Here is a 24,960-nt window from a genome sequence, read left to right on the forward strand (position 1 = left end):
TAATCTGAAAGACTTTTCCATTGAAAGAAAGACAATTTAGATTTTATCTATATCAGGGTGCAGCAAATAAAAGCGATTATGGAACACCAAAAAGAAATATCACGTGACTGAAGCAGACAAAATAGGAAAAAAAGAAAAAGAAATGAGGTTGTTGCTGACACAGTCACTAGTTGCTGTTGCAGAGTACAACAACAACATAGGATGGCACTGCTCTCTCATATTTGCATCTCTCACTTCTCTTCAATTGGACCTTCTTCATCTTTCTCTGTTTCACCGACCACTTTTCTCCAATTGTCTTGGTTCTCCACAGACTCTCCAAACCTTCGAGCCACAAACCATTGTTCCAACTTCAATTCTCTTCATTCTGGGAAGACCCTTTTGCAGCACAGGCATAATAGTCCTTGTTCTTCAATGCCGTCTCCTTCTTCTCCTTCTTGGACATCGTTGGATGAGAGTGGTAAACCATCCAAGAGAGTGTGGATATGGACCTCAAACAAGCAGGTCATGACTGCGGCTGTAGAGAGAGGATGGAACACTTTTGTTTTCCCATCACACCATCGACAACTTGCTCGAGAATGGTCGGGTAAGTTCTTCATTTGGAAGGCAATTCTATCTCCCATTTGTGTATTTTTGGAAGAATTTAATTTGGATTGCCTGCAAATGTAAGAATATTTACAATCTCAATCAATTAGGAATCCATCACTATGAATGACTTTGGAAATGATAATTATAGAACTTATGAATCTTGTCATACATGAAAAATCAATGATTCAAGTTGCAAACAAAACATACAACAAAAGCCTTATGCTATTAGGTGAGGTTGGTTTCATGAATCACACTATGCTATTCTGCTCCTTTAAAGATGAGATTTTTAGAGATATTATTTACTATGAGACCCCTCTAAACAACTTTCTCCAATGTGTTTCTTTCTTGGTCTTCCTCTCTCCCTTTTCATAGCTGGTCGTAATCCTAGTAAAGGAGGAGAGCTATGTTAAGCTCTTGGCTGCCAATGTAAAATGAATGTGGACCATGATTGAAGAATTCATTCTGGTGAGCTTCGATTTGTTAATACATGATAGTGGGAAAATGTTTTGTACTGATTTTTTGTGTGTAGAAAGTCAAAATGAAATCCCTTTAGTGTTATGCTAACCATAAATAAGATAAGATGACCATAATTGTTTTGTGCACAATACATTTTCGTGCTCGAGTTTGTATTATTGGTGGACCGGTATATAATACTACTACCATGTCTAATTGTATGAATTTGAAATTTTGGTCTTGATGGGGTACAGAAATTGCAGTAATATGCCCACTTTTTGTTAATGAGGAAGAGGTTTTGGATGAACAGAATAAAAGGGTAGCCACAATTTTTGACGTTTCGAACCCAGAGGAACTAGAGGGACTTAGACCAGAGGATGAGCACGCAGAGAGCATTGTAGTTAATTTACTAGATTGGCAGGTATGTTCATTGTAGGTTGCTATAACAATTATGATGGAATAGTTTGCACAGTTGTTATCCATGAATGATTTTGTCTATAGTTTATTTTTATATCAATTTTAACTCTATGACTTTGACTGCATCACCTCAAAAACCATTTTTTTTTATGGTTTGATCTTCTCTGACTTCAATTGCTGCAACAAAATCCACTGTCTTTTAAAAGTGTAATATAGCTTTTTTTCAGTACATTTCTAATTTTCTTTGTTTAATTTTCTCAGGTAATTCCTGCTGAAAATATAATAGCTGCTTTTCAAAGAAGCCAAAAGACAGTGTTTGCCATCTCTAATAATACATCTGAAGCTCAGTTGTTTCTTGAGGTATATACAAGGAGACTAATTAATGAAGTAAATTTTACAGAGTTGAAGCTTGTGTGTGTGACTGTATATATAATACTAGTCTTTTTCTTTCAGCCTTAAGTCTGTTCTCACAGTTACAACCCTTGGATTTTGTAGGCGCTTGAACATGGTTTAGATGGCATAGTAATGAAAATTGAAGATGTTGAACCTGTTCTCGAGCTAAAGGTATTCTGTACCTAGATGAGACTTCTTCAGTAATTAGGCGTTACCTCTTATTTCAGTTGGAAACTTTCAGGCTTATTTTGACAGAAGAATGGAAGAAAGCAATCTACTGAGCTTGACCAAAGCCACTGTGACACATATTCAAGGGACTGGAATGGGGGATCGCGTTTGTGTAGATCTCTGCAGTCTCATGAGACCTGGTGAAGGACTTCTGGTATGTATCAGTTTCCTCTGCAACATTTAAATTATTTCTTGGCTAATCAGTGAAGCTTCCATTCTTATTGTCCAAATATTTGCAACAGGTTGGATCTTTTGCCAGAGGATTATTTCTTGTTCACTCAGAATGCTTGGAGTCAAATTACATTGCAAGTAGGCCTTTCCGGGTGAATGCAGTAAGTTGTGCACACAAACTTGAAATTAATATATTCATTTCCTTTGATCTTGGGTAAAATCATCTCCCTTTTCATCACAATTCAATGTGGTGACAGTGTGAGAACAGCCATCACATCACATCCCTTTTGGGAAAAGGTATCAGTTATGGTGTTGTGTGCATAATACTCACCTTCCAAGGCCAAGCTTTTATTTAGCAGTACATTAGTCATGATAATTGTTTCCCCTTATTTTTCATGAACGTTGAATAAAATTTATATGTTCTAGAAGTTCTAGTCACTTGATAGCTGAATATTTTCTATCCTTGCATGTCTCATTTTGTAAGGTTAGTTCAGCCTAATTACTTTCTTGAAGCTGAAAGTTTGATGTTTCTAATGTGTTTTTTTTTGTACTTTTTGCATTCACAATGTTTTGGAGTTTCCAGTTAAAATGTTAATGATGCTGTCTGGAGAAGTTGTATGAACCTTTTCTAACCAATCACTTATCATAACAGGGACCAGTGCATGCCTATGTTGCTGTTCCAGGAAGCAGAACATCCTACCTGTCAGAATTAAAGTCAGGAAAAGAAGTGATTGTTGTTGATCAGAAGGGTCACCAACGAATTGCAATTGTTGGGCGTGTAAAGATAGAAAGTAGACCACTAATCCTAGTGGAGGCAAAGGTTTGTGAATGCATTACTGAAAAAAATGATTGAAAAGTGTTTCTTAATGATTTTTAGCTTGATTTCTTCAATGAGTGTGCTATAGTGCACTTGCTGTGGAATATGTCAAGTTAATCTAAAACATATTCTTGAAAGATGTAGCAGTTGATAATACACTGAGATTATAACTTCTCCTTAGAGGTGTATGGAAACTCGTAAAAACTAGATATCAAAGCGCAATGGGTCAGTTTTTAACAAAATTTCTCATGGAAACTAATTTTGAGATAAAATTGATTCTTAAAAAACCAATTTCAATGTTGATCTTTTTCTTGATCCAACTATTTTTTTTATTTTGCTCTCTCTTCCTCTTCATTTTGCCCTTGTCCTCCTCATCTGGTTTTATTGGATAAGATAAAATTGCAAAAACCACTCATTTATCAGTCAGTAAACATGTCAGGTGTTTTTAATTTAAAACCAGAAAGATAAAAAGTGGCTTAAAACAATTTTTAATGGAAGTTTGGGTTAAACCTAGTTTTATAATAACCTGAATTTATATGGTTATCTTATTTTAAGTAGTTCTAAATTAGCTTTGAGAGTTCTCAAATTTCCCCTTCTTTAGCACTTGTAATGAAACCAAGGTGTCATAAAGTAGTATTTCATAATATTAAGGATGAACATTGTGTTGTAATTTTGAGTTTTCCAACATTATCTTGATTCACGTAATGTTTCTCCTTTCCTTGCACAACATTATTTACATGGTGGTTGAGAGCATGTAGCCCTGTAGGTCAAGGTTGGTTCTTCTAAATATAAGTATCTCTTCTGTCCTCCAAACACCTTCACTCACTCTTTTTCTCCTATTGCGGATTGCGGATAAGTTCTTAGAGATAGTGCTATGTCTCATGAAAACATCAAGCAATTTTTTTACTACACATTGTGTGGCAGTAACTTCGTTATCACTATTTCAGGTCCTTTTATTGCTGTTTGCTGATACCTATCCAAAAATCTGATCTGGTAATAATAATTGTTTCATTTCAGATAGAATCAGATACTCAAACTATCAGCATCCTCTTACAAAATGCAGAAACAGTTGCATTAGTTTGTCCCCCACAAGGTAATGTAATCATTTTTTCCTTCTATTTTCTCTTAGTTTGTTGAGTTTGCTAAAGTGTTGTGTATTTCCCTATTCAGGTAATACAGTGTTAAAAACAGCCATTCCAGTGACCTCACTCAAAGTTGGAGATGAAATTCTGTTGAGAGTACAAGGAGGTGCTCGGCATACAGGAATAGAAATTCAAGAATTTATAGTTGAGAAATGAACTAGTAATAATGTATTCAAGTTGTAATAATACTCATTCAAATTGTGAACTTTTGTTCTCCCTGCAGTTATGATGCTAGAGTAGATTATGATCTGGCCAGAGACATGGAAAAGGGCAGCTTATATTTTGCTCTACACAATGACATTGAAGTTGTTGAGTTAGGTTGCGCCAAAGGGTTAACATGATTGCACAACAGCACTCACTCACAGAATTGTTACTGCAATCACCAAGTGTCTGTTAATTTCACCATCATGATTCTAAATGCATCTTGGATGGAAGTAGCTCTCCATTTCCTTCTTTCAAATGCTTTTGGCCTATGAACTGAGGGTTTACATTGGGATTTAAATCAAACATGTTGCATGCATTTTCTTCAAAATTTAAGGTGTCATCTCTGATTTTGGCATTATTGGACAACTAAATTATAGTTCATCCAATTGAACACTTTGTGTCAGCAGCACCTATGTCTTGAAGCAGGTGACTAAGGTTTTGTTATGCTGCCTGCATCAGTTTCCCATTGTTCTCTTCTCTCAGAGCATGTATATATATTTGCAATAGAAGTAATCATTCTCTACTATAAACAAATGAAAGCACAAATGATATCTTTCTAAAAGATAGTTTACATTAGATCCTAGACCTTCTCTTGACTATGATAAAACTGAAAATAATATATATTTTTTATAAGCAACAACTAAATAAAATAAAGTAAGACACTTTAGGAGTATATCAACCTTTATATAGACACTTTAAAGATGTTTCAACCCTTATACAGAAAGTGGTTAAGGCCAACTTGCTCAACATTTGACCTATAGACACTCCTCAAACTTTAGAGACCACCAAACCAATCCTAAAGATTGAAAGGAATGGTAAGTCACATCAAATGAAATCATCATCTATCTTAATAGATCCTTATAACTAATATTTAGTCAAAACAATAAAAAAAAACAATAAAATGAATATATAGCTATATGGCATAAGAAAAGTGGGATTGATGAACACAAGTAACAACAATATTTGAAATTCTAGTATAAAGTATAGGAGTGACATTCTTACCTAAATTTTAATTCAGATTATAATGTATAGGATAAAAATAATTTATTAATTTATTTTGATTCATTAAAAAATTATTCCAAATTTTTTATTCATCATGATTCATTTAAAAAAAATTCTATCCATTAACCATTTTTTTTTCATATCTCCTTATTTTCATCCTAATTTTAATTAAGAAACTAAAAACATGCAATTTAAAACTTATATAATATATTTATGGTTAAAAGAATCAAATTATATATGAACTATTCATTGAACTTTAGCTCAATTTTATTATGAGTTGGAAATTAAAAGTGGTAATAATCAGAAGCAATAAGCAAGAAAAAATTGAAGAGAGTGAATGGGAAAGAGAGAGATAGGTGAATACTATATGGAGAGAAAACATTGCTTCTGGAGATAGTGAAAAACAGGTTAAAAGGTTTTATAAAATATTAAAGCTTTAATTTGGATTATTAAAAAATAAAAACCTTTTAAAATATTATAAAAGGTATATTTTCAAAATATTCTCAAAACATATATTTTTGAACATTTAAAAAAATCAATTTAAGAAAAAACTAAATATGTAAAATTATTTATATTAGTTTTGATATACTAAATATTGAGTAGAAAGTTCATTAGATTTTTAAATATAATGAATGGGCAATTAACCATCTATGAAGAAATTAAATAAATGGATGGATAATCTATCTATTTTTTTTAATTAATTCAGCCATAAAGAGACATATCTATATCCAAATTGGATTTAAAATAAATAAATAGATTTGGATGGAAGGCATTTGCTTCACTTCAAAATCAAATTTGCATCTCTCTTGATCATAATCTTTTGTGTACTGAGAAACATATTTTATCATTTTCTTTTATTTCTCCAAGTATTATTGCTTGAAAAACTTTTTTTTATAATAGTAAGAAAAAAAGGCTTATAACTCATTCTGTTTTTATTGGAAAGATATAAAAGGGTTATAAGTTACAAATGAATTCATTAATTTAATAAGCATGAAAAGAAAAATACAAAAAATACACTTATTAATTTATCAAAATTAATAATCCCAAAAAATCTAGATGATATGATAAGTTTTCCCTCCCTTCTCTTTCTATACATTATTCACACATAAATTTAAATTATGTAATTAAAATATAAAAATAATTTCTTATAAGTCTAATATATTTTTAGAAAAATATTTGGATCGTAACATTAATTTTATAAAACTTATATAGTGAGAATTTAGAGAGAAGAAATTTAACTGAATGGTAATACGAGTAAGTTTCACAAGAATGATATGGAATCCAATCATTTGTTGGTATTCCTTGAAATCTAATTTAGAATTAACTTTGCCTTTCCAAAAGAAAGTTTCGTGAAACAATTCCATGAAAGTCAACAATCAATTAAATTGATAGTGTTTTGAAAATTATTTCAAAATAAGAGTTTTGAAAACCAAAAATAGTTGAGTGAGATGTTTCTTCACCCTCTAGTTTTGTTTTCTTAAAGTTCCTCAGAAGGACAAACTTTTAGAAAACATCAATGTGCTAAGGAGACAAATGCTTTGAAGTGTACTTGGAATCAAATTTTTTAAAACAAAATTTAATAACAAATATGGTAAAGATTATAGCATTCATTATCCATAAATAAAGGATGAGATAATCTATATAACAATTTAGGCATGCTTATACTTTATACTTTGAATGATATATAAATTTCTAGATTTTTTTCTACAACAACATTACATGGAACTAGAAAATAATGTAATTAATTCCACTAGATTTCACAATAAAAAAAATAATATGCACAAGAAACTAACACTAAGTTGGATGAAGTTCCAACTTAGGATTTGATGAAGATGTAACTATTGGATTTGGTGGAGATGGAGGTAAGGGTAGAGGATAGTCTTGGCACTGTGGAAAGTGTTGAAAGCACCTTCGGAAATTTGATGATGAACCTATTCCAAGGTCATACTTGCAAGCACCAAGATGGTTGAATGGACCTATATGAATTCTCCCAAGTGAGGCTGAGGGAGATGAGGTGGAGGCACCAACCATGTCATCATGTAAACACTTCAACTCACGAACTACTTCACTCATAAGGGGTCTTGCTTTTGGGTCAAGGCGAAGACAATGAATAGCTAACCTCATTGTCTTATGAGCAAATTTTGTAGGGTATTGGCCTTCAAGTTTAGGATCCATCAAATAATGAAAATTTGCTCTGTTCCTAAGACGAGGCCTCAACCAATCTATTAGGTTTTGCTCCTCTGTAGGCATTGTTTGATCTATAGCTCTTCTTCCTGTCAACAGTTCAAGTAGAACCAAACCAAAGCTATAAACATTGCTCTTCGAAGTAAGGTGTCCTGTGTCAACAACACTCTCAATGTTTACAACAAATGGAGTAGCAATTTGCATTATATGCAACATTGAAGCTTAAATCATTCACACACTATTACCAAGTACAATGCATTATGTATATGTTAGTAGTGAAATAGAGAGATAAGAAGATAATGTGTCAACAACACTCTTAATGTTTACAACAAATGGAGTAAAAACTTGCATTATATGCAACATTGAAGCTTAAATCATTCACACACTATTACGAAGTACAATGCATTATGTGTATGTCAATAATGAAATAGAGAGATAAGAAGACAATGTGTCAACAACACTTTTAATGTTTACAACAAATGGAGTAGAAACTTGCATTATAAGCAACATGAAGCTTAAATCATTCACACACTATTACGAAGTACAATGCATTATGTATATGCCAATAGTGAAATAGAGAGATAAGAAGACAATGTGTCAACAACACTCTTAATGTTTACAACAAAATGGAGTAGAAACTTGCATTATACGCAACATTGAAGCTTAAATCATTCACACACTATTACGAAGTACAATGCATTGTGTATATGTTAGTAGTGAAATAGAGAGATAAAAAGACACAAATAAAAAGATGAGAATTTTTATAGTATCCAAATAAAATTGGATGATTTTGGTATAGTTAATTTTTGAACCTATAGTTGTATGAGTTTTCATTTAATGAAGCCAATTCATCTATATGTTTTTCCATTTAGTAGGATAGCTAAAAAGTTATACAAATATTAACTCGAAAACTAGTTTTATGCACCAAATGCCCTATATTTACTTTGGAATCATTGCAACTCTGCAATCTTATACTTTTTGTAAACAAGTTTTTATCCTTTTTTTAAAAGAAACATAAATGATGTTGTCTCAATCTTAGGCAGAAAATCACAAGTTCATAGATCCTATTACATCGATTTAATAAGTTTACCATGAAAACATATTAAATAGGATCTTAATAGGTATTTTCATAAAGCTTGTGATTGTGTACTACACATGAATCATTTGGTTGAACAAACACATTGGTATTGGTGTTGATGTTTTTCTTTTTCCTTTTGCAGCTTAAGTATATTAAAGAGACTTAGTGATATCATCTGTGTGGATAGAAAATAGGAAAGGAATATATAATTAGCATATTTGTTTCCAATAATGATTATCCTTTCAAATAATGCCTATTTATAGAAATATTAATCTAAACTTTCTATATGCCTTTCTAATGGATAATCATGTAGTCAATACAAGATATCGTCAATGAAAAATAAAAACGATTAAACTATTGTCTTGATGATCATCAATTCATATTATTGTAATATGGTTCTTTATTTTACTCTTATCATTTATAAATATAAATTTTTTCTTATTTTTTTCCCAAAAGAATCAAGAGTAATGCAACCATGTATGCTAGGGGTCATGATTTTCATAAAAGGGTTATATGACCCAAACGAATCTATAAAATTAATTTATGTGTGGTGACTTTATGAATTGGAAACTATCCAGGCTCAAGGTTTAGGTTTAGGGTTACTCATATTTTTCATGAAGGGAAAGCGTGTGCTGATAAGTTAGCTAATTTAGGATTTATTCATAGAGAATCATTTCATTGGTATAATAAGTTTCCATCTAGAATGTTCTTAGAATTCTTTTTGAATATGTATAGTCTACCCATGTATCGTTTTTGTTAACATATGAGTTTTGATCTAGTCCTCTCATTTTTTTTCTTTTTTTTAATAATACTTTTTTCATGTGATGGTAGATGATTGTTGTTACTTGAGGTGTCAGCCTAGCTGGGATGTCAAGTTGCATAGTGATGCCTAACATGAAAACTTTTATATATAAAAAAAAACTATCCAGGCTCAAGGATCATATAATTTTGATAACAAATTGAGAAGTTTAAGTAAACTAATTACCTGTCATCATATACTCTGGGGCTTCATAGCCTTTTGATCCTACCACTTTAGTTGTTTCATGGATTTCATGTCCCACTGGAGCATCTTTTGCAAGACCAAAGTCCCAAAGTTTTGTGTTGTAATCCTTATCCAATAAAATGACAATATCAAATGTAGGTAATGCTATATATGTGTTGAAAATTAGTAAGCATTGGAACATTCAAGTAATTTACCTTATCCAATAGGATACTAGATGTCTTAAAATCTCGAAATAGTAATGGTCTTGAAGCTTCCTCATGCAAAAATGACATGCCATTAGCAGCACCAATTGCAATTTTCATTCTCATAGGCCATGTAAGGTGCACAGCTCCTGCTAACAGTAATATATCTCTTAACATATAAATAATCAACAACCCAAATGTTAAGCAAACTAAGTTGATTATGTACAAAAAGAAAATAGATTAAAAGTGCAACTTACATTAAGATAAATGTGAGTTTAAATGGAATTGGTATTGTTTTGTTCATTGGATGAAGACAATAACATAAGGTAATACTATAAAGGTTAAATAATTGCAATCGGATCAATAATATTTAACATTCTACTAAGTTGTCTATTATGGTAATATGGTGTGCTATTTATTTAAAAGGGTGTTAGCTAGGGAGATTCTCTTTTTCCTATTCTCATTTCTCTTTGTTAAAGAAGGACTTAGTAAAAAATTATTAAAATTGGTCTCGAATTGTAGGATTGATTTTAGGATGTTATCTAAATGTGTTTATATTCTTACAAATGTTTTTAATGCGGATGATGTTATGATTTTTTGTAAAGGTAATAAAAGTTATTTGAAGATTACTAGTGAACTGATAGAGTTTTATAGGTTGCATTGGGTTAATGGAACAATAGAGAAAAAAGTTACTTTTATGTTGCTTCTAAGGCTTCTACATTTTTAAAAAACCACATATCTCCTCTGAATTATGTTAAAGGCTCTTTTCCTTTATTTTCATTGGAGTTCAAATCTTCAAAGGAAAAAATATATATGAAGCCTATTATGAAAAAAAAGCAAAATGCATTTGGAGAAATAGAAAGGTAAAATGTTAAGTGATATTAAGAGGATGGTAGTCCTACAATGCTGGTATTTATTCAAACAAGGTAATAATCACTAGTTTAGCTCGAGTCTAAGTCTTCTTTTAGCTAGATTGCATGTTCCTGATCTGCAGGTTCAATTTTAACCTTGAATTTACTCTATTGATCTTTGTGACTTGGTTGAGAAAGGTTTTGTCTTCATGTTTTGCAAGTGGAAGTCTTTTGATCAATTTTTGAAGAAGAATTTGCATGATCCTTATTGGAACATATAAGCATATGTAGTGAATGGAGGAGGTTCAAAATTGCAGTGAAGGTAGCACCACATAATAATCAAAGAGTTGGATTCATGAAGGAAGACCTGAAGCATGTATTGTTAAGGATCTCTGTGGAGAGTGACAACATCTTAATTGATATTTGAAAACTAAGGTTGCATGGATAAATGGTTACCACACAAACAATCAGCTATGAAAGCCCCTCAAGAGGAGTTTAGTTTGAACAAAAAATGATAGTTTGAATAACAACTGTTGGCCTAAGCTTGAAACTGATATATTACATAAGATCTTTGCTACAAAGCTGGAAATTGATACACTCTTGGTGAGCCTGCAAACTCAAGAACCAGGTGCAACAAAATGTATTTGGTTAACCAGTAGGCACAAAGCACATGCACAATTTGGTTGTAATGCATTATGTTGGTGAAGTATATTAGGATGTTGACGTTGATAGAAAACGACTACCTGTACTAAAACTATTTCTAAGGAATACTAAAAGTAATAAAAATAGGGTTACTAAGTTATTATTTTTTTGATTTAGAGAAACCATGTCATCTAAATAGGTGATTGAGTTTGGGCCTGTATGGTATTGGACCTGCCCTAATAATACTATTAGCCCTAAAAGACACTTTGTCCTCAAAGTGGAGTCTTGGAGTCAATTGAGTCACATGGATGTGACTGGGTAGGAGTTGGACACTTTGGATATTATGTTTAACTGGTGGGGTGTCGTTGGGGAAAATGAGGGTGTATTATTTTCATGGGCTGCATGGTTAATATTGGACTCATGTTGGGTGGGATAATTATTAAGCTTAAGTGTGGGGGGTTATGTGGGGGTCGTTTGTTAGGTAGGTTTAATTGTGGGAGGTGCATGGGTAGAAGTAATATTAGGTTTAAGTGCGGGATGGGATATGTGAGATGTCACTTGTGATTTAGGTTTCGGTATGAAAGACATTTTTTCATAGGGTTACAAGAGTGAGGAGTAGGGCTTGGTTGGAGGAAGGTTTTGGGAAGGGTTGAAAATGCTCATTAATGAGCACAGTTGTTGCTTTGCTTTTTGGGTTGTATTTGAGTGTGATTTGCGGGAGAGATGAAGTTAGTGGGAAAAACACTCTTTGGTGCTTTAAAGGGACGAAGGAGGGAGACGCAAAAATTGGGGTGGATGCGGGAGGTGTTAGTTGCAGGCGGCATTGGGTCGCGTAGCGACGATTGGGGTGCTAGCAGTTTAGGGTGTGCACGAAGGTTGTTTTAGGCGACACTAGGTGGCGCGATGGTTGGGGTGCTAGTGGTTAAGCGACTCACGGTGCAAGGAACGGTGTTGCGGCGTGCGACCTGGTGTACGCAGAAGTTGTTATAGGGGCTGGATGGTGTGGTGTGGCGGCACTGGTGGTGTGGTGCAGGTGGGCGTGGGGGTGGGGGTGGTGCTGGTGGTTTGAAAATAATGGGTCGTTCTATGAGGGGGAACATGTGCTTCTATGGCCGCTTATGGGGTATGGTGGTTCTCAAGGCGCACTTCAATAGTAGATAGGCATATTTGGATGGAGTTTAGGATTTTATTGAGGACTTTTGTTTGGGTTTTGGGAGGCATGCTAAAAGCAATGAAAGCACCAATGATAGAAAGCGACTACCTATACTTAATCTATGTCTAAGGAATACCAAGACTAATAAAACTAGGGTTACTAAATTCTTCTCTATTTTTTTATTCAGAAAAACCCTGTCATCTAACTAGGTGATTGAGTTTGGGCCTGTATGGTATTAGGCCTGTCCTAACAATGTACTGCATTATTGATAACAAATTTAGGATACCATGTAGCAAGCAATCCCACTAGCATGGGACTAAAAGTGTTGTTTGCCACACACGCAACAATGATGACTCAAATTATTGTATCTAGGTGTAGTTTTATGGTATTGAGGCTACTAGAATGACAAGTAAAGTGAGGTGCTATCAAGCTTGGTTCAAGTTCCATTTCTCGATGAACAATTCTTGTTGGTTCTTCTGCTGAGAAAGAATATGACTAAGATTCTGCTATTGCAACAAGAACACAATAGAAGAGTTTTGTTTCGGCAATTGGTCTCTCTCTTGCAGTTGTTATTGGATGATACTCCAATGCAACATTTTTTTCAAAATTATGTTGTTCTATTCATCAAATTATGCATGCCATTTGCTATTACTACTCAACCAATCAAGTTTTTGGCATTTAGCTTTGTGAAGTCATTTATGAAACTTCTGGTTTTGGTTTTCCGCTTTTCAGTGGTTATATTAAAGATCATTCCTATACAAATATTTCTCCTTAGGAGCAAACAATTCATAGGAATATGGTATGCATTAACCAAATACATGTTTTCTCATATGTTTGATGGCATATGGAGGTCTATGGGTCACATTATAAAGGCTTATAACTACCAGAGGAGAACCCTCAATTCTGCAAGTGTTCATGTGGAAAGCAATATAAGAAAAAATAATATGCATATTTGTTAACATTGGAGAAGGGATGAATAACAATTTTTATAGCAAGAATAGGGATTCCTTTTTGGTATCACAAAGTTTCCAAAATGTGTTGCAAAGGTAGTTTGGAGTCCCCACTAGTTTATGGAAACAACGAGTATATCAATTTTTGGGGAGGAGATAATTGTTGTTGTCTTGTTAGTTTGTTAATAGTAGGTTTCCCAACAATGTAATACTTCTAGTTCATCCTCTTAAGTGTTTTAGGGATATTAAAATACTTTGGAGATCAAGTTAGCTTGTCTATGGTTCATGTTTTTTTATTAGGGTTGGAATACCCCCTAAAGTGTTCTATGTTAATTTTATTAATTTTTTTTCCGATGAAAAAATGATGGAGAGGATTCAATTAGTTATTTTAATTATTAGAATAATTGAGGGGTAAAGAGTTGGATGCATGGATCCAAAATTTTATTTGAACTGGAGATTCAGCTTCAAGAGGTTTTGTCAAGGAAAAATGGAATGCCTTATGTTATCATAAGGTTGAGAGTGGTTTGTTGTGATTAGCTTGAGAGAAGAAAACCTTCATCTCTTAGGTTAGCTTGAGATTTTCTTTGTAGTTCTTTGACTTGGGAAATCTTGATGAAACATAAATTTTTGAGTGTCACAAATACCTAACATATAGACCTGCATCTTTAATATAGTTTTGTATGGTATAAAACCTTGGATTCAGATAAAAAAGATAAAGCTCATTAGGTATTAGGTGATGGTAAATTGTTAATATGTGGATTGATGTTTGGTTCTCTATGTTTCTTTAGATAAATTGTTGAATATTCCAAAGAATGTATCTGATAAACTCGTGGTTAATGTAATTCATATTTGGGATAAAGATTGGTTCATTCCTTACCCGGTGAGTTCACGTTTACCTTGGATACAAGCTTTCTAGGAAGATTATGTTATTAAAAACCATATTGATGAGGTCATTTGGAATGATACTAATGATGGTTTTCTAACTAAAAAGTCTACTAAGAAATGTTTTTATACAAGTGAGAGGTTCATCCTTAGCCTGGTAGAATTTGGAAGGCTTATATTCCTCTTTCCAAATTTTTTGTGATATAGTAATTTTTTTTACTAGATTGTCTTTAGATAGTAATTTGCACAAAGTTGGGGTTCATTTATTCTATTTGCAATCTATGTACATAAACCATCAAAAGGACTAAGACAATGAGATTCTATGGTCCCATTTTTGTTTCTAATAGTATGAGAAGGATTTTCAGGAATAGTAAAGGGGGTTTACTAAGAAACAAATGCTTAAGAGGGTGAAAGTTGGACAAGAGTAGGTATTTATTGGCATGCTACAAATTGCAGATGATACATTGTTTATGTGCAAAGCCAACATGAAAAATGTCACAGTCATAAAATGCATCCTAAGATGTTTCAAACTTGTCTCAGGACTTAAAGTTAACTTTTTGAAAATTAAAATAGGGGGTTTAGGAGTACATGAACAAAATTTGAATAGGTTCTTAAATGTCATAAACTATAGCCCTAACTTTTACATTAGGTCTTCCTATCGAGGGTAATTTTAGGAAAATTATTTTTTGGCAAGGTGTTCTTTATAAGATTAGGAAAAGACTTGCAAGATGGAAAGGAATGTACCTACCTTTTTCTAGAAGGGTCTACCTATTAAATTCAATTATAACATCTCTACCTTTTTATCACCTATCAATGTACAACACACCAACAATTGTTTGTTGTTGAAATAAAAAAGGATCCAAAATAATTTTCTATGATATTGGGGTCAAGAAGGGAGGAAAATAACTTGGGTTAAATGAGAAAAATATATGCAAAACAAAGGGAGAGGGGGACTAGGAGTTAAAGATATAAAGTTGTTTAATATAGTTTTTTTAGCTAACTAGAAGTGGAGGTTAGGCACAAAATAAAGGAGATTTGGTAGTAAAGGGTAAATTCAGGAACATGGATAAGGTTTTGGGAAGGCAAATGGTTTGGAGAAACTCCTCTTACGTTTTTGAGATTGTATCTAAACACAAAAAAATAAGACATTATGCTTAGTGGAGTTAAGAGGATGGATAAAAAATAAATGGAAGTGGAACATAGAATGGAGAGAGAATGATTTGAATAAAAAAGCTACATGTGAGGGTGGTGATGGATATTTTGTCACAAAACTTACTACGTAGAAGTAAGAAAGATGAATGGAGGTGGAAAGACACAGAGACAAAACAATACACATTTTGTTCTGCCTATCTTTAAAGACATAACCAATTCTGGAAAATAAAGACAATACCATTGGCTCAACATTTTTCCTAGAAGATGCTACTAAGCAGGGTTTCAACAAAGGATAACCTATCAAAAGGGGAAATAATGGTAAACAATGTGCGAGGATGGGGAGGAATCTTCTAGTGACCTATTCTTTAGTTGTAAGGTAGTAGGAAGTGTGAAATAAGTGTTATCAGTTGATAGGCATAAGTTCAATAAGTTATAACTAACCAAAGTTGAAATTCCAACAATTGATTCTAATGGACGTGAACAACAAAGAAAATAAGGCATGAAAGAGCATATGTGTAGTCATAATATGGAATATATGGAAACAAAGGAATATAGTGGTATTTAAGGATGACAATGTAGCCATTTCTGAGATTTTTAGTATGACATAGTTAAATGTTTGGGCTTGGTTGAGAAATATGTATCCAAAATCTTAGTTTTCATACTCAAACTGTTGTTTTTGCCCCTCTATTTATGTAAGGTCTTTGGCAACATGACTCATTGGTTACAAGATAGAAGTGTATTTGGGTAATTTTTATAACACAACTTGTGTAGTAGAATTATGATATATATATATATATATATATATATATAAAGATAACATTAAGCAATGTCATTAGGTGGTAGGCAGAACAATAACCAGACGGCTAATCTTGGTTGCATCTCAATAACATCTTTATTTTCAAACTAACTTTCCTTGAATGAGGTAATTTACGTGTGAAAAATTTTCTTACAGGAATCTTGGAATTAGGTTATGAAACTGGCACAACAGGAATCAGGATGAAAACTTAATGAAAAACTCATGAGTATCATTCTTACAACACAAATATATTACTATGGCAAGTAGAAATTAGCAACTAAGGAAAGTATGTACACTCGAATAGAAGACTACAAGGTAAGTGAAAGAGATGTAGGAACTAGTTAGATATGGAGTATAGGTATGGTGAGCCAGATTTCCAAAAGCAAGTTTTGAAAGGAATCAATGGCCACTTTTTTGGCCCAACCATAGTAGAAGTTGGAGACACCCTTCATTTTATTCTAACCAACAAGCTCTTCACAGAGGGAATAGTTATTCACTGGTCTGGAATCATATAGTATGGAATGCCTTGGGCTGATGAAACTACTTCCAATCCTCAGTGTGCTATAGCCCTTGGAGAAACTTTTTATTACTTATTCTTAGTTGTGAGGGCAGGTACATAATTGTACCATGGAGACTATGGTATGTAGATAACAATAGGGTTGTAGGATTCTCTGATAATGGATTTACCAAAAGGAAAAAAGAAACATCTCATTATGATGTGAGTTCAACCTTATGTTAAGTGATTGGTGGCATAAAAGCAAACATTATCAAGAGGTTGGTCTCTCATCCATTGTGGTTTTGTACTGAAATTGAATCTCGTAGAAGTTTATTTAATTAATAAAAGAACCATGGGTAGTAGAAAGTGTGATCTGAGTGGATCATTAAAGGTTGAGAGATATTAAACTTGTACAGTTTTATGTAAAAAGGTTATGGCACCCCTAGTGTCATTGTTATAGTAATTCCTTTTTGCCTATAAAAAACATTAGGAATCTTCCCATCTATTTTTTGAGTGCACAATTGTTGCACAACTTTGGGATTGGCTACAAGGTATGTTTAGTTGTGTTATCAATAACAACTCTCTTCTTTCTATTTTTTGCAAGTTTTGCAAATTAATAGAAGCACATAGGTTTGTGACATCTATTTGGCTACTATAATTCATATGGTGTGGCACATTTTAAATATGAAAAATGCATACAAGTTTGATAATCCTATACGAGTTTAATTTTTGTCAAGAATTTGATTTTGATAGGGATTTGTATGGCTAACAATTTATCTAAAAGGGTTATGACTAATAATTTCTATAGTTATTCAGAAATGTTCGTCTATTGGTTTTGTTAAATGCAATGTGAATGGCGTTGTCATGGAAGCCTAAGGTTACTGCTTGTGTTAACCTTTCCAAAGTTGTAGAGGTGAGTATATAAGAGGGTTTTCTTCTTATATTGATATTGACAGTGGCTTGAAGGTAGAGTTGATGGGAGTTATACTTGCTATTGAATTAAATGTGGTTAATGGTAGGAATTTTTTATGGCTAGAAAGCAACTCTATGTTGATGGTGCATTCTTTTCAAAATCCTGGGATTGTTCCTTGATATTATAAAACTTGTTGGAAATGTTTTCTTACTGTAAGTAATTTGCTTTATTTCAAAGTCTCATATTTTTATTGCAGGTCATAAATGTGGGAATAAGCTTTTTAATCTAGGGTGAATTCTAAAATGTTTTTTTTTTTACGAGAAATTGTCTACTTATATTTGTATAGATTTTATCGTAATAGATATGATTTTCCAAACTATAGGAATTTCTTATTTACATGGATTTGGGTTTGCTCCCATGTGTGTATGATTCTTTTCTCTTTAATAAAATTTATTATTTGGAAAAAAAATTCATGGGAGGCTTCCTACTAACCAACACATCCAGCGCAAAGGTTTGCATATATGTTTTTTTGTGTACTCTTTGTGTAAAGTAGGAAGAATCAATTCAACACTTATTTTCTGAATGTACTCATACTTTTCATATTTGGAACTGGATACAATTTTTTTTTCCTAATGCTCATTTCTCTAATGTTGATGATCTCATTTCTTTTATTAAAGTAATGGTAGTCCTTTGGTTAAACTGATTTAACTTGTTATGATGATCTTCTTTATTTAAATAATATGTTGTATGAGAAATTATGTTAGATTTCAGGTTAAGATTGATCTTTCCAGGGCCATTTCCACTATTAAAGACCTCATTTTCTTGGTGAATAACTCATCTAAAAGCTTCATCATAAATTATATGTTTGACTTCGCTATGCTTAAATTCTTTGACATCAATACTAGAAGTAGAAAAATCCTTCATCCTCTTTCTGTTAGATGGGATTTTCCTTCCCCTGATTGAGTTAAAATTATTATTGATGGTGTTGTTAGGGGTTCTTTTGGTCTTGCTTCTTGTGGTGGTATTTTTCACGGGAGTATGAGAGAGTTCATTGGTGGTTTCTCTGTTTTCCTTGATATCTAGAATGCTTTGGTTGTTGAGTTCTATGGGGTTATTCATGCCATTGAAGAAGCCAAAAAGAGGGGTTTTCCCGGTGTATGGCTTGAATGTGATTCTGCCTTAGCTTGTGCTGTTTTTAATGCTAGGATTGATGTTCCTTTTATTCTTCGTAATAGGTGGAACAAATGGCTGATTATTGTGAGAAAAATCAGATTTAGAATTTCTCATACTTTTCGTGATGGTAATGCTTCTACTGACCAACTTGCTAACTTAGGTTTTATTTATAGGGAACAATTTTATTAGTATAATAGGTTTCCTTTTAGTCTATTATGAGAATTCTTTATGAATAGGTATAGGTTCTCTAAGTATCGCTTTACTTAGGTTCTTTATATGGGTTTTGTCCTAGTCCCCCCATATGTGATTGTATTTTCTTTCTTTTTTTTCTCTTTTAAATAATACTCTTTTCATGTGGTGACAGATGATTGTTGAATCTTAAGGTGTCAAGCTAGATGAGATGTCAAATTTTGTGATAATATCTAACATGATAACTTTTATATAAAAATAAAAAAACAAAATAATTTTTTAGATATGAGATGTTAACCCAGTTGGGATTCATATCCTTATACTAATGATTGTATAAGAGGAATAGTACGTACACTTTAGAAGTGACAAAAATATAGAGAATGTCAAAGGGAAGGTGACACATCCTACATATTTTTCCTCCTTTGTAATTGAACCCTCATTCTTACATATAACTAGTTCTCTCACACCATCTTTACGTTTGATGTATGAATCCTACTTCCTTTTCTTATCTTTGATGCCTCCTAGTTTGTTTAACTAGCTCCACGTTCTTATTTTTTTCCCATACTACTCACATTTGATGATTCACCTTTTTCATGACAATTAATAATTGAAATTTTCATTTCAATGCCTTCCTTTAAGAAAGAGAACCTTGTTTGCATTGTTAAAGTGAGAAATGTTATGTTGGAACTAAACAATATCCTCATAAGAAGCTTTAGTTAGTGTGTCATTGTCTTACTAGATAAGGACTTGTGGAACCTCGTTAACATTATTTAAAATGATTTTGGTTTTTAAAATAACAGTTGAACATAGAAATGTGCATAACTCAAAAGTGGTTAATAACAAGTGAGGTATGACATAACAATGACACCCTCAAAAGGCTTAAGTTGTGACACATGAAAGACAGGGTGAATTTTTTTCTGATATAAACAAATGAAGTTTATAAGCCACTGCACCAATTTTAGCCACAATGAGAAATCACCTAGAGTATCTCAAATAACTTTTGATATTTATGCAATACGATGGAATTTTGACGATCTAGTTACAACTTCATTAACACTTGATTATTAATGCCAAATTGGAAGTCTAAAAACCTCTTATTAGCGTTATAATTCATAATTTTTTGTGCCTCTAACAAATTGCGACACAAATGAATTTGTAAAGCATCCCTTTACCAGGTATAACATTGTAGTGGGATCTAAAGGATTGACAATGTAATATGTTAGGGTAGGAGGATCCTTGCCATATAAAGCTTTAAAATGTGTTATTCTCAAGCTTATGTGAAAAATAGTATTATACCAAGACTTTGACCAAGCAAGTATTGTATACCAAGATTTTAGATTATGAAATTTGAAACAATGCAAATACATCTCAAGCTATTTAGTGCTTCTGATTCTCTATTGGATTACAGGTGGTAGGTCAAATTCAAGTTAAAAGTGACCCCTTACAACTTAAACAATTTCTTCCAAACGCTACCAGTGAAAGCATGATCCCTGTGAGAGATAATTAATTCATGAATTGTGTAGCTTGACGCTATGGAGCAACAATACTTTAACAACATTTTTACTCATAATTAGCCTTTATTGCAACAAAATGGCTATATTTTACTATCAATAACCATCATGATGATTGTGAACCCAAAGTAGTTTGGTAAGTTTGTGACAAAGTCCATGGCCACATCTTCCCATACTTGTTGAAGAATAAGCAATGATTGGATCAAACCAAATGGTAAAGTATTTGCAATCTTGGTTTACCATGAGATTTGAACAAAAATCTTAACATAATCTTTTAACTTTAGCCAAATAAAATTGAGCAATAACTTGAGTAGTTGAGCGTGCAATACTGGTGTGGCCATCTAAAAGGAACAATGAAATTTGTTTAATATTTGTAGAGTAAGATGTTTGTTAGCAATCAGCCTTGGCGAAAGAGGAAACCCCTTTTTGTGGTAAAATAGAAGTTATCCGATGTGAGGCTGGAACATGTTGTAAGAGTTCTTACAACTGAACATTGACATGTATTTAACATCAAGCCTATAAACTAAGAAAATTACTATATTTAGGGATGGCAAAGTGGGGCGGACCGTGCGGGCCGGCCAGCTGGTAAAAAACGCGGGGCGGGTTGACCTTTCCAACCTGCTAACCCACATTAGCCCGCCCCGCATTAGCTCGCGGCCTGCGCAGGCCAGCAGCGGGGCGGGGCGGGCTGGCCTGCTAACCCGCAAGAAAAAAAAAATTGCACTTAGCAACAGCAGGGCAACGTAATTAGGTTTATGTTTGAAAAAATGGATGAAAGTTCTTCTAAAGCGACATCCAATGTTATTGAAATGGAAGAATGTCAATAATGTTTATGTTTAATGTTTTTGAATTAATGTTTATGTTTATGTTTATGTTTATGTTTAATGTTTTGAAATTAGGTACTTTTAATGTTTTGGAAGTAGAAGAATAGTGATATTTGATATTTATCTTAATGTTTAATATTTTGATGCTTAACTATGTTTGCAAAAAGGAAGAAAAAAAAAATTAGATTTGATAGTAACAAATATATAGATTTAATTTGACAATTTTTTAAGAACAAAATGTAAAAAAAATATTTAATTAAAAAAAAATGCGGGTTAGCCCGCAAACCCGCAGGCCAACTCTTATGCGGGACGAGTCGGGAATTCTAGCTCGCAATAACTTTGCGGGGCGGGCCAACCTGACTCGCATTTTTGCGGGCCAATGCGGGGCGGGTTGGCCCGCTTTGCCACCCCTAACTATATTCAACTGAACATGTTTAAGGTGATGAAATTCCGCCTCACCAACCTTATTCCAACAAAAAGCCTTCTTCTTTAACAAATGTGTAAGAGGTGCTGAGAGAGAAGGAGAACAGGTGCAACTATAGTACACAAGACTTGATGAAACATTAATAGTATTTTGTAAGTCCAAGAAAACCACAAATTTGTTTAATATTTGTTTATGGTGGTCATTCCATCACCTTTTGTGCCTTGGAATCTTCATTATATCTTCCATTGCCACATCTGAACACGAGATTTCATGACCAAATATTCAGCCTCAAGCATTCTAAAAGAGCACTTGGATAACATACCAAAGACCTGTTGCTGAAGAGACTCAATGTGTTGTAGATGAGAAGACCAAGTTGAACGATAAATTAAAATGTTGTTGAATAAAACCAAGACAAAATGCCTTAATTTCAAACAAAACACAATGTTCATAAGGCATTGGAATGTGGTTGAGGTGTTAGTGAGCCTAAACAACATTGTCAACCACTTTAATACCGATGATGGGTACCATAATTTGATGTTAACTGGATCAAAGATCTAGTTTAGAAACTATTTGGCTCCAAAATGTTCATCAAGTAATTTGTCTACGTATAAGAAAGTTATTCTTGATAGTAATGATGTTTTAAGGCCATATAGTTAGTACAAAATCATCACTAGTTGTCCTTCTTCTTGATTAACACAATCAAAGAAGAAAGTGAATTTTGACTTTGTCAAATAATGTCTTATTTGAATATGATATGTTTGATTGAGTAGTTATCATTAGACTAAAATTATAGCTAACATTTAAAGCACAATTGCTTCTATTTAAGAGTATAATAGTTCAAACATCACAATTCGATCGTGACTTGACCTACCTAACATTAAAAGTAGACAACAAATATACATAAACAACTAAATCATAACCTAAAAGAAAAACTTTTATTTCTTCTATCTAACTTTGTGTCTACATCGTGTGACTATTACTAACAATTATGTGAAAGCATGAAATACTTTCAAAAAATGTTTTTAGAAACCAGCTCCAGCTCCTTACCTTTGGTGTCTCCCCATCTCTTATAAACTAACTCCACACTTTTATTTTTCTTACCACATCACTTACTTCATTAAACAATGTCATTGTAATATTTTTGACATTTAAACAATCACACTAAATAAGGGTTAATTAGTTTTTTTTAAGTAATTTTTTTTTATTTTATTATAGGATTTTAGTTATAAAATAATAATTGAGTGATGAAAAATAAAATAAAAACAAAATATTTCTTTTTTAAAAGCATACAAAGTACAATTAAAAAACTAACATGAATAGTGCATAAATAAATACATTAAAAACATACTCTTGAAAAGATGCTTCTCTAAACTTCCTTCACACATATGCTCATATACAAGTACCCTTTTGTCATCCTCAAGGCAAAACCCTACTAATTTAACCACATTTAAATGATGGAGTTGACTAAGATAAATAATTTCATCCTGCATATATACATAAACACAGATAAATCAAATTTTTAATTAACAATATATATAGTAATAAGTATGTGAAATATAGCATTATATATAAAAAAAAATAAAAGCAAATTACGCACTAACACCTTTCCTAATAATATCTTGATATTATGCACCCTATTCATGAGGATACACATTATAATTGCCTTTTTGGAATGAGTTATGAGTGTAATATATTTAAAACAAAAGGTGTTAAAAAGATAGAATGAACTCTTGAAGACATGTCAATGTAATTTGCTTAATAAAAGAATGGTGAAAATAAAATAAATAGCAAACAAATAAAGAAATATATATAGAAAGGATTATAATGGTGACATACAAGCCATTCCTTGGGATGTTGAAATTCATTGAAGTTGAGGGACTTCACTGCAATTGGAATTCCTGTTCCAGGCCTTGCTGCATAGTTCCCATATGGATTAATCCAACCTTTCAACAAAATTCCGAACCCTTCTTCATCATGGAAATTCTCAACCTTAAAAGTTCTTGTTGCCAACATAAGATCATGAAAGGTGAACCTCCGAAGAAGCAAAGAAGCTTCAAACAATTCTTGATCTGTAACACACCATGTTTCATAGCTACTTAACCTTGTGTTGGACGAGGATGTTGGAGCAATTGGTTGTTGTTCATCAACATCATTGGTAGCATTTTCTCCTGTTGATTTCGGGTTTAGGATTCAAAATAAAAGCAAAGTTAATAAGCAACATAAAATGCACATGAATTAGACACATCAATTAAATCTAAATTTGAAATCCCCAAAGGATTAAAAAAGAACTTGATTTGCCCATTTACATTTTTTTTATGAACAAAAAATAAGTAAAATAAAATAATTTTTTAAGGAATGTTCCAACTAAAAAGATGTATACAAAAGATGTAGAAGCTAGTCAACTACCATACTAAAAAGAAAACACACCATTATACCCTATTTTAAAAAATAAAATCCTATTTATACAAACTGATATAATGGTAAAAACATTAGTAATGTTGATTAATCTCCAAAAAATAACATATGATTTTGTTATGTATTTTGTACTAAAAAGATGCACATTCAATTTTGTTTCACAAGTAATTATGTTAACATGTATACAAAATCTATGTAGATTAGTTCAACTTATACAAGAAAGAAATTGAAAAATTTAAGTTAGTTTTTCAAAATAACTTTTGTGTTTATATTATATTGTGAGAGGAAAGAGTGGTGGACAAACTAATGCAAATTAAAAACCATATCTATAAGTGTAATAGCTAAATATGATTTGAGAACAAGAGAGAAAAAAAATGTGGAGTTTTCAAGTCTTTTAATATAGTGACTTATATAGACCAATCCAATGTATAAATCAAACAATTCAAGAATTTTAGTTTAACAAAGAAACGTGTGTGAATTCTAAGAAATAATGGTGATAAAGGTATAGAATATTACCATTAGCTTGATTGATTTTGTTTCTGGAGGAAGCTTCTTCTTTGGAACTCCAAAACATGCAACATAAGAAAATTCTCAATTTCTTCAAAAACCTTGAACCTTCTTCACCTTGAACAACATCTTTGTTGTTTCTCCCTCCATTGGATTTGTCCCCAATTGTAGAACTAACCCTAATACCAGCAATGCTCCCCATTTTCCCTAAAACATTCAACAA

At 32.5% G+C, this 24,960-nt stretch overlaps 2 protein-coding genes across 3 annotated transcripts; one reads left to right on the forward strand and one right to left on the reverse strand.

The window, feature by feature from the left end:
* Nucleotides 1-99: 99 nt before the first annotated feature.
* Nucleotides 100-4,986, forward strand: LOC137836883 (uncharacterized). 2 transcript variants are annotated; one of them, XM_068645661.1, is made up of 10 exons: nucleotides 100-583; nucleotides 1,293-1,459; nucleotides 1,717-1,815; nucleotides 1,951-2,019; nucleotides 2,090-2,230; nucleotides 2,319-2,408; nucleotides 2,900-3,067; nucleotides 4,082-4,157; nucleotides 4,235-4,312; nucleotides 4,430-4,986. In XM_068645661.1, exons 1-10 carry the CDS (start codon nucleotides 202-204, stop codon nucleotides 4,444-4,446), a joined length of 1,287 nt encoding a protein of 428 aa, XP_068501762.1. In that variant the 5' UTR covers nucleotides 100-201; the 3' UTR covers nucleotides 4,447-4,986. The 2 variants fall into 2 exon arrangements, with proteins under 2 accessions (XP_068501762.1, XP_068501761.1); XM_068645660.1 differs by having other exon boundaries at nucleotides 4,235-4,986.
* A 2,220-nt stretch (nucleotides 4,987-7,206) lies between these two features.
* Nucleotides 7,207-24,939, reverse strand: LOC137836600 (probable serine/threonine-protein kinase PBL11). Its single transcript, XM_068645261.1, has 6 exons — nucleotides 24,747-24,939; nucleotides 23,652-23,983; nucleotides 23,164-23,299; nucleotides 9,872-10,008; nucleotides 9,660-9,783; nucleotides 7,207-7,748 (listed from the first exon to the last, which is right to left on the reverse strand). The coding sequence occupies exons 1-6, from the start codon at nucleotides 24,937-24,939 to the stop codon at nucleotides 7,207-7,209; spliced, it is 1,464 nt and encodes a 487-aa protein (XP_068501362.1).
* Between the last annotated feature and the right edge of the window lie 21 nt (nucleotides 24,940-24,960).

This window comes from Phaseolus vulgaris, chromosome 4, assembly GCF_000499845.2.
Source record: "Phaseolus vulgaris cultivar G19833 chromosome 4, P. vulgaris v2.0, whole genome shotgun sequence".
NCBI lineage: Eukaryota > Viridiplantae > Streptophyta > Magnoliopsida > Fabales > Fabaceae > Phaseolus > Phaseolus vulgaris.

Coding starts and splice junctions, on each gene's coding strand:
- LOC137836883 (XM_068645660.1), top strand. CDS start 202: ATGGCACTGCTCTCTCATATTTGCATCTCTCACTTCTCTTCAATTGGA. Junction 2,020..2,089: donor AACCTGTTCTCGAGCTAAAG/GTATTCTGTACC, acceptor GGAAACTTTCAG/GCTTATTTTGACAGAAGAAT. Junction 4,158..4,234: donor ATTAGTTTGTCCCCCACAAG/GTAATGTAATCA, acceptor TTCCCTATTCAG/GTAATACAGTGTTAAAAACA.
- LOC137836600 (XM_068645261.1), bottom strand. CDS start 24,939: ATGGGGAGCATTGCTGGTATTAGGGTTAGTTCTACAATTGGGGACAAA. Junction 23,984..24,746: donor CAAAATCAATCAAGCTAATG/GTAATATTCTAT, acceptor CGAAATCAACAG/GAGAAAATGCTACCAATGAT. Junction 7,749..9,659: donor CCCAGAGTATATGATGACAG/GTAATTAGTTTA, acceptor TTGTTGACACAG/GACACCTTACTTCGAAGAGC.